Source organism: Macrobrachium nipponense, chromosome 23 (genome assembly GCF_015104395.2).
Source record: "Macrobrachium nipponense isolate FS-2020 chromosome 23, ASM1510439v2, whole genome shotgun sequence".
In the NCBI taxonomy this organism is placed as follows: Eukaryota; Metazoa; Arthropoda; class Malacostraca; order Decapoda; family Palaemonidae; genus Macrobrachium; species Macrobrachium nipponense.
In genome coordinates this window covers 62813340-62823339 of record NC_061090.1, presented here as the reverse complement: position 1 = coordinate 62823339, position 10000 = coordinate 62813340, and the positions used below count along the sequence as shown (strand labels likewise).

At 38.3% G+C, this 10000-nt stretch overlaps 1 protein-coding gene across 2 annotated transcripts in view; it reads right to left on the bottom strand.

Moving 5' to 3' along the window:
• The window catches only part of LOC135201297 (prolow-density lipoprotein receptor-related protein 1-like), a 38281-nt gene that overhangs the window by 13754 nt on the left and 14527 nt on the right, over nucleotides 1-10000 (bottom strand). The window contains exons 8-17 of one of the 2 annotated variants that reach the window (XM_064230165.1): nucleotides 9863-10000; nucleotides 9430-9579; nucleotides 8680-8841; nucleotides 7379-8173; nucleotides 7011-7130; nucleotides 5969-6175; nucleotides 4621-4794; nucleotides 2218-2553; nucleotides 1576-1702; nucleotides 889-998 (exon numbers count right to left, since the gene is read on the bottom strand). The exon at nucleotides 9863-10000 is cut by the window's right edge and continues 576 nt beyond it. In XM_064230165.1, the coding sequence (XP_064086235.1) occupies nucleotides 889-998; nucleotides 1576-1702; nucleotides 2218-2553; nucleotides 4621-4794; nucleotides 5969-6175; nucleotides 7011-7130; nucleotides 7379-8173; nucleotides 8680-8841; nucleotides 9430-9579; nucleotides 9863-10000 (2319 nt within the window). The remainder of the gene's footprint in view (nucleotides 1-888; nucleotides 999-1575; nucleotides 1703-2217; nucleotides 2554-4620; nucleotides 4795-5968; nucleotides 6176-7010; nucleotides 7131-7378; nucleotides 8174-8679; nucleotides 8842-9429; nucleotides 9580-9862) is intronic. The other variant, XM_064230169.1, reaches the window with a different exon arrangement.

Sequence of the window (10000 nt, the reverse complement as noted above, 5' to 3'; positions counted from 1 at the left end):
CCCTATTCGTATGGAACAAGCTACAACGAATAAGGTGTTTATTTGAAAGAAATAAAAGAAATATAAGCAGTTGTAATGACAGCAAGAAAGAATAGTGGCGGCTATTACAGCAAGAAAATATAAGTTTCAATAACAGCACAAAAAATCAGTTTCAATAATTAACAAAAAACCAGTTTTAATAACAGCAACAAAAAATCAGTTTCAATAACTAACAAAAAAACAGTTTTAATAACAGCAACAAAAAATCAGTTTCAATAACAGCAACAAAATATCAGTTTCAATAACAGCAACAAAAAATTAATTTCAATAACATCAACAAAAAATCAGTTTAAATAACAGCAACAAAAAACTAATTTCAATAACAGCAACAAAAAATCAGTTTCAATAACAGCAACAAAAAATTTAATTTCAATAACAGCAACAAAAAATCAGTTTCAATAACAGCTACAAACAAAAGTAGCCATAATATCAGCCGACGAACAGTAACAGCAAAAAATAAAAGCAGCAGCAGTAACAGCAGCAAACAGTAAACAGCAACAGAAACAGAATTTCCAGAAAATAAAGGCAACAGGACTGAAAGCCAACAAACAAAAGCGAGCAGCAACAATAAAGCAGCAATAACATCAGGAAAAAACACCAGAAAAAACAGCTGCAGTAACAGCAACAAACAGGAAACAACAACAGATACAGCATTTCCAGAAAACAAAAGCAACAGCAATGACAGCCGTCAAACAAAAGCGAGCAGCAACAATAAAGCAGCAATAACAGCAGAAAAAAAACAGCAGTAATAACAGAAACAAACAGCAAACACCAACACTAACAATCAACGGCCTCACCAGAAAGCAATCAACTGCCAACCAAAGCAAAAAGGGAGTCTCCATCACTCACAACTGTCCCGTGAAGTTCTCTGTGAACTCGAACGCTGCTCCTGACGTCCAGAGCGAAGGCTTCCAGACGCCTCCCTAAGGACACGAGCAAAAAGCCCTCCCTCTGCGCCTCTGCCGGGAACGAATAAGGTCAGCGTGGCATTCAGATCAAGGTCTGACATGGCGCCGCCGATTTTCAGATCCTCTCTTTTTTTTTTTTTTTTTTCCTTTTTTTTTGAAAGGTCGAAGTTTAAGTTTAAGATTCACGGTGGGGGTCTTAATAAAGCACCCCCTTCTCCCCCCTCCCCCCAACCTCCCTAGTTAGCAGTTTCGAGTGTTTGAAGCGAGGAACATTAATATTTCAGTCGTCAATATATATATATATATATATATATATATATATATATATATATATATATATATATATATATATATATGCAGTGTGTGTTTATATATTGAGCGTGTGTTTCTATGCGTTGACATCTATAGTCTAAGTACGTAAAACTCCTTAAACATTATTGGTTTTTTTACGTTGATGTTACCTACTATCCTTTAACCAGATGTTTACTTTCATCAAAATACCACAATACGTTTCTAATTCAGATGTCCCACCCTATGTGTGACTATCAAAAGGAAACAAAATGAAAAGATTCTTTTATATTTCTGTGCATTGAAAAGAAACGAAAAAAAAAACACTCTTGAAACTCACCACAGCCTGGACCCTCATCACTGCTGTCTGCACAGTCTGGCACTCCATTGCATACAAGTGACACTTCATGGCACTCTTGACCTTTGGAGCATCGGAAGTACGCTGGATCTTTGAAGCATGGAACGGTCTGAAAAGGGTGAATCTTGAATATTTTCTATATCTTATATATCTTACAGCAATTCTACGAAGTTCTTAACCTAAACTAACCTGTACTTTGCGCTTAACAATCAATTCAAGATATTAAAGAATTTGTCACATCCGAAATCTACTTAACTGACAACTCAAGAAAGGAAGTCTCCATAACTAACAACTAAAGATAAGAAACCTACATAACTCACAACTCGAGATATGAAATCTACGTAAGAGACAACTCAAGATAAGAAGTCTACATAACTGACAACTCAAGATAGGAAGTCTACGTAACTGACAAGTTAATAGGTCTATATAACTGAGAACTCAAGAGTAAAGTCTACATAACTGACAACTTGAGAGGTCTATATAACTGACAACTCCAGATAGGAAGGATACATAACTAACAACTCTCAAGATGTCTACATAACTGACAGCTCAAGTTAGGAAGTCTACATAACTGTCAACTCAAGAGAAGAACTACATAACTGATAACTCTAGGTGAATCTTTACCTCTGTAGGAGGTATCCCTGAGATAACCGATGCCCCACTACTACTGCCTGTTGCTGGAGGAGGAAGGGGAGGAAGAGGGGGTTCAGCAGATGCCAGCAGAAGCTGCAGAACCGTCCGTACCCTTGGCTGCCCTATTCTGCTGCTGCTGCTGCCGCTCTCATTGGAGGCAAAACCACCATCTTCTGCTGGGGGCGATGGTGACGAAGGTGCTTCCGTAGGAGGACAGAAAGACTCGTCGGTGTTGTCCTTACAATCCTTCGAGCCGTCACATACCCAGTCCCGAGGAATACACTCCTCAGTCAAGACACAGCGGAACATGCCGTTGAAGCAGGATGTCTGTCGAGGGAATGAATCACTCTTGAGATCTGTATTGCCTTGGCTCTCTCAGCCTTCAGCTGACCCAGTGACGCTTCACCTAAGGTATGTTACAAATTTTTGGGAAATATTTGCATTAAAATCTTATTTTGCATATCCCGTGCATTTTAAACGTTTCTTAAGTAAGGTTCTTTGCAGCATTCTTTAGGCCCTAGGTGCAACCCCTTTCATTCCTTTTTACTATACCTCCATTCATATTCTCTTTCTTGCGTCTTACTGTCCACCCTCACCTGGCAATTGTTTCAATTCAACTGCAAGGTCATTAGAGGTCCTTGCGGTTTGCCTTTGACCTAAATTTTGTATCCTTAGCATTTATGACATCGTTTTTTGGATGTTCACTGTCCTACCTATAAGATAGATTTGCCCTAATTCCAGAAAGAGGCAATAAAGTTTTTCTTTAGTCGTAAATATGTATTTGTAATTCATGGGATTTCTATAGAATCGGGATTAAAGTAAGATTAAAAGCGAAAGATTGACTGTTTCCCTTTCAACAAAGTAAAGTTACCAGATTATGGCTGACAATTTATTCTGTACCCATAGCATATGCATTATAAATATTCCAGTTGGATTGTGTAATATATATTTATAAGTCAGCTCTACCATTTAGTAGTACATACCCCATAGTCAGGGTAATTTGACCCCTGAACATCTCAAAAAGAAGACATAACTTGTATTACACTGAAATTTGATTTTAAAAAACTGAAAATTTAAATTAGATAACTAAAGTTGGTTAAAAATTTTCTCAGTGAATGTATCCTACAGTCAGGGCAATTTGATACTTAATAAACATTTTAAAAAGAAAACATAACCTGTAAATGGAACTGAAAGTTTATTCTAAAACACTGAAAATTCATAAAATGACCATTGAATTAATTTAGAATTGTACCATCCAGAACAGTATTGCAGTCTTAGTTATTTGCAAGAGTTGTTTTGCCTTTGATCACGAAGTTATGAACATGGATTTTTTCTGCTTTACAAAAGTTTGATCATTAACTTCTTTTTATGGCTTAGGAAATGCTAGTCACTTAAAATTAAACATTCAATATTTCTTCATCAAGTATATCTGTGAGCGTTGATGCGTGAACAATGGATAATTTCATCATTATCATTCTACCTTGTTAGTCATAGCGTTCCTGTAATCCATTGGTTCATCAATGAGAAAACAAACATAGTGAAAGAAACACTTAAACATTCCTTGGTATTTCAGTGAAAGTGCCTGCAGAAGGCATTACTGGAAGATGCTCTGGGAATCTAACCTTTCTGATAACTAACACGAGGCCATTAGATAACAAAGAATATCCTTATATGAGAATTTTCTTGATATTTTATAGTCAACAGCAATTCCGCTTGGTGCCTAACCTTTACATTTGATATTCATTTTAGGAGATACGTCTAAGAGTGTATTGCATCCAAAATAGTAGCATAGAAAAAGGTAATTATGATACGGCTGCGAGTTTGCTAAATTGTGGTCTGTTAAGTTGGGGTGTTACAAGTTGCAGTCCATTAAGTTGGGGTGTTACATGTTGTGGTCCATTAAGTTGGGGTGTTACAAGTTGTGGGCCATTAAGTTTGGGTTTTACAAGTTACAACCCATTAAGTTAGGGTGTTACAAGTTGCAGTTCATTAAGTTGGGGTTGTTACATGTTGTGGTCTGTTGACTTTGGGCATTACAAGTTGCAATCCATTTAGTAGGAGTGTGACAGGATGCAGTCCGTTAAGTTGGGGTGTTACAAGTTGTGGTCCATTAAGTTAGGATGTTACAGGTTGTGGCCCATTAAGTTCGGGTGTTACAGGTTGTGGTCTGCTAAGTTGAGGTGTTATAAGCTACAGTCCATTAAATTGGGTTGTTACCAGTCGAAGTCTATTAAGTTGGGGTTTTACAAGTTTCCCTCCATTAAGCTGGGGCATTACAAGTTGCGGTCCGGTAGGATGGGGTGTTACAAGTCGCTGTCTTTTAGGTTGGGGTGTTAAGGGTTGTGGTCTGTTAAGTTGGGGTGTTACCACGACAAATCGAAGAACACCACAGACCTTCTTGAGTATCTCGGAGAAGGAAAACGACGGAGTCGTTGTCTCTACAATTGTCGTAGGGCATCCATCTTCATCCTCACCATTTGGACAGTCGACTTCTCCGTCACATTGCCAGTAGACGGGAATACAACTGTCCGTTGACGTGCATCTGAAGGATTGGGTGCTGCATGTGCCCTTTGAAAAGAGTAAATCCTTAAAAAAAAGTAAATACTTTAAAAATAAATCCTTTATAAATAAATGGGTATGGAAATTGATGTGATGTGCAGAGCAATTGCACAATTATAAACAGTAAAGGACAAGAACTAATGGCATTTTGAGAAATGACGACAATTTAGGCCTTTTTTTCCTGTCAGCTGCCATTACTGGAAATCACAGAAGGGAACGTATTTATGAGAGAGAGAGACGAGGAGAAGAGACGAGAGAGAGTATTACAATTTTACGGTAACAGAGTATAACAATACCTTAACATTTTAGGTTTTACCTACCTTAAATAGGGGAAACTTGACTGGGGAGAAACTGAAGAGAGAGAGAGAGAGAGAGAGAGGAGAGAGAGAGAGAGAGAGAGTAATATATAAATTGTTCCAGTAACGGAGTAACAGTAACCTAAATACTTTTGGCTCAAGGAAGAAACACTGAACTACGAGAGAGAGAGAGAGAGAGAGAGAGAGAGAGAGAGAGAGAGAGAGAGAGAGAGAGAGAGAGAGAGAGAATATACAATTTTCCGGTAACAGAGTAACAATACCTTAAATACTTTTGACTCTTGGGAGAAACTCTGAACTAGGAGAGAGAGAGAGAGAGAGAGAGAGAGAGAGAGAGAGAGTACAAATAATGGATGAAAATAACGACAGAGATGGAATTTAGTGAAAGCGAGAGAGAAAAAAGAGCAAATTGACAAAACTCAAAATTACCATATTTTTTGTTGTGTCTCTTTTTCAGTTGGCTTGTCATAAATGTCAGATGTTTATATAGAAATAAATATACGCCATACGAATATTACATTAAAATGTAACTGAATATTAGAGAGGTATGGTGTGGAAGTGGAATTGATTTCTACTTCAAAGGACCACCGACGTATAGGGAATATTAATTCATTTTCTCTCCTGTTATGAGAGGCTATTAATTTTGTAATATATATATATAAATAATAATATATATATATAATATATATATATATATATATATATATAGATATATATATATACACTATATATAATATAATAGATATATATATATATATATACACTATATTATATAATATATATATATATATATATATATATACACTATATATATATATTGTATGTATATATATAATAATGCATGTACAGTGACTTATGAATTAACTTACGTTGATAACTGGTAATGTATAGTTAGATCTTAGTGTCACTAAAGGCGAGAGGGAGCTGTCAGTAGTGGTCTCGATGAGGTCACTGAAAGTGCAGTTTGTCTCGTCACTGCCGTCAGGGCAGTCCTCCTTGCCATCACATACCCAGTCTGAACTGATACATGCCCGAGATCCCTGGCACCTGACCCACCCCTTCCGGTCGCAGCCCTCCTGTGGAAGGAAGTCCGGTCGAGGGAGAAATAGCAAAAAGAAAAAAAAAAGAAAAAAAAAACTCTGGTTATTGGGAGCCGGTGATGGTGATGAGAAGTTCAGTGTTTATGGAGATGAAAGATCAGATATTTGCAAGATGATAAAGGTGAAAATGTTCTATCTGGATGTTTATATACTGTGTGTGTGTGCGTGTGTATAAGTCAGCATCTAGTGCCAAGTCCTATTGGAGAAAATCTCATGAAAGCTTCAGCGGTACGTCGTTTACTAGAAAATAATGGAACATATCAGAATATATAGTGTAGGAGAATTAGTTGCATAGGTCAGAAGTGTAAGAATGGAAGAGTCATATGGTTAAAAGGGTTGATAAAGGGAAGATGGTGGAGCAGAGTGCTTTAGTAAGGTTTAGAGGTATTAGAGGACAATAGGTTTCCAATAATGATGTGCGTAATTCAAATGTTTAGGGAGGGAGGGGATCGGATATTGGCCGGGGATATGTCGTGGGAAGGAAGGGGAAGGAGGTATTTTGGACTGGATGGCACTGGATTTTTTTGGGAGACCTATTCAAGTGAAATGATCTTAGTATCAAGAAAACACCAGACTGTGTGTAGGCCTGAGGTGAGTGGCAGAGTGTGCAATTTGAGGGGGTTAGATGCTTTGCTGATGGAGCTTCTTTGCAATATATGGTTCACCTGGAAAAGAATGAGCATTGTTGTGACTGTGGTCTGGTCTTCTTCTGAAGCCACCCCTTGCAAGAGGAAACAGGTAGTTGTTATTGTTGTTGTTGTATGTGATTGTGTTTGCATAATTGAGCTCATACGCACAATATAAACAGTACCTTTGGACATCCTCGTTCATCTTGGCCATCCGAGCAGTCCTTTTCTCCATCACATCTCCAGGAGAGGGCGATGCATTTGTTGTCCTTCGAGCAGTAGAACTTGTTGTCGGAGCAGGTTATCTGGAGTTTCCAAAAGTTGAATACTAAGGTCTTAAGTGATGTAACAGTAACTAGTAAGCTTTCCCCTTTCCCTATTTTTATTTTAATGTGAAAATAGGCTTATTTTCTATCATGATTGTCTTGATGTAAATTTTTTATTTTCAGTTTGCACAACCTTCAGAGAAATGCAAGCTTTATTAGAAAGTAGCCCAGTGAATACTAATGTATTGAGTCATTTTGATATTTCCTAAATGATATTATAACCTTACCTTAACTAGAGGAGCAAGTATCTGGGTAACTGTAGCTGCTGTATCTGCCGTGGATGCTGTAACAGACGTAGCTTTAGCTGTCTTGACTAAGATAGCTGTGGTTTTATTTGCTTTAATTGTAGTTACTGTAGATTTTACAGTTTCGGTGGCTCTTGCAGAAGTAGTAGCTTCTCGCAGCTCCTTGCCCTGAGTGGATGATTCTACGTATGTAACTGGAGTGGTCTTGGCACTTGGTGTCAGAGCCAATGTAGGACTGCCCAATGCCCTATTTGGTTGCTCTGTGGTGTAAAGGTTGAGTCTTTGGTCCAGGCTTGTTGGCTGAGTAGTTGTGTCCCTGAGAAGACCATCATTTCGTCCAGCAAATGCTCTGGGTTCCCCCAATTTTGTCTCTGCTTGGGCGTCTCCTTGTGACGTTTCATTTCCAGCAGTTGCAGAAGACAAAGACTTCTTAGTGAGCACTACTTCTGAATCAAAGACTTCCGGAGCATCAAACAATGAGAGAATAGTGGACACCGTTCCGTTATGAGCTTCCAGCACTGGAATTGCTGAGTCATCCTCATCGCCAAGTATGATGAAATTCGTTAATTTCTGAACGGCTCTAGTGAAGTCTAAAGTGCCACCGTTCTGCTCAGCGCTTCTTCCTCGTAACTCCTCTACTTTCTGGATAGAAGCTGAGCAGACCCTTTCATCCTTTCCACTAAGGCAGTCTGTAACACCGTCGCATAACCATCTGTTGGGGATGCAAAGGTCCCTGTGGCCCAGCTCGCAGAAGAACCAGCCTTGTCTGCATATGCCCTTCGGATTGAATAGTATTTGAGGTGATGATGAGATTTTGCTCATAAATGCGTTCAAAAGATCAATACTACAATACTGGAAAGAATCCAGTTTGTGTATAGGGAAAGAGGCCATACTAAAATACCCTAAAATGAATTTATGTATATACATATCAGCAAAAGCAAAATATTTCTTGTTCATTAACTGGAATGTAATGTACCTTAGATAATGCAAACTGTCATATTATCAGGATAATAATTTCAGTGACTAATGTGCAAGAAATATAAAAGATTAAACTTTAATGATTAAACTTTATCATGAAAAATGATATGCTTAGAACTAAGCTTGCAAGAAATGAAAAGTACTTAGCTGACAATCAAAAGGTAAAGAACAAAGGCTGGGATCGAAAACAAAAGAGTGTGAATGTTCTGAAATGTTATTCACAGATAAAAGCTTCTTGACAGATCTCTCAGATGAATTGACTCTGGAGGATCGAACCTCAGAGAACAATATTTTTGGTGACGTACATTTGCTGTCACAAAGAACATGACGTGGGGCACGATGGTGCTTGTGTGCTGGCATTCCCCTTCATCACTCCCATCGGAGCAGTCTGATTCGCCGTCGCATTGCCATTCCTTGGGTAGGCACTCTCCCGACCTCTGGCACTGGAACTGGTCGGGTTCACATGTCTGCAGAACATGAATAGTAATTCCTCAGTTCTATAGACTGCAGCTTAGTAGACTTCTGTACTTACCAACTACCACATTATGATTATTTTTCCCCAAGCTAACATTTTAGATGTGATACACCTTTTAGATAATGTTACATTGAATGGTAAGTGTAAAATACATGTTAGTTTTGTTAGGAACTGTGTGGAACTACTGTTGGCTATAAGATATTTAGAAAATAATATATGCAAGTGCAGGTTATAATATAGGGTGAAAAGGCGAAGTTGAAGTGGTAGGACAGCAAAATAAAAAGAGCCAGGTAATAGAAGAGATGGTGTAGAAGGATCCAGAGTTGGAGCTGGGAGAAAAGCCCATCAGTTGTATGGAGAATAAACAGAGATTGAAGAAAGGAGGCGGGAATGTAGGTCAAGTAAAATGGTAAAAAGTGGATATAGGTAGGGGAATGAAGGGGCACATTAAACACCCTTTTCGTAATCCCTGCAGTGAACCACATGAGGTGCACTGATGGTACTTCCCTCATACAAAGCATTGCCTAGGGAACATATATTTTAATCACATTGGTAATGTATGATTATTCTGCAATCTTACATTTGGGCATCCCTCTTCATCTTCTCCATTCAGACAATCATTCTGACCATCACACTGCCAAAGTAGCGGGAGACATCGTTTTTCTTCTCTGCAATACAGCTGATGATTGTTACAAGGGTTGCGCCTCCATCGTATTGTCACATTGAATTCCTGAAGGGAAGAGATGTTATTTGGTGATTGCTTTGAAACTGTTGTCATTCCTAGTGAAACCTCACAACAAAATTAGATTCTTAACTAGATGACATTGCTGTCTGATAGGGTTACTCATAGTTGAAAACTTTCAAGCAGAGTTCTTGTCATACAAATGGATGTAAGTAAATGTAAATTTGTCACCTGATCAAGAGAGAGAAAAATTAAATTGGAATGCATTTTAACTCAGAAAATTCCTGCCTGACTGGAGCCTAAAAGGACACTCAAAATTTCTGATAACTACCGCCTCGCTGGAATCATCTGAGGATGAGTTGCTTGGAGTGAATGCTTCTCTGAATAATTCAGAAAGCTTATTCTGAAAAACAGAGACCCCAGATGAGTTTGTTGAATCAGAAGAATGATCTTCAGTGAGATGAGGGGT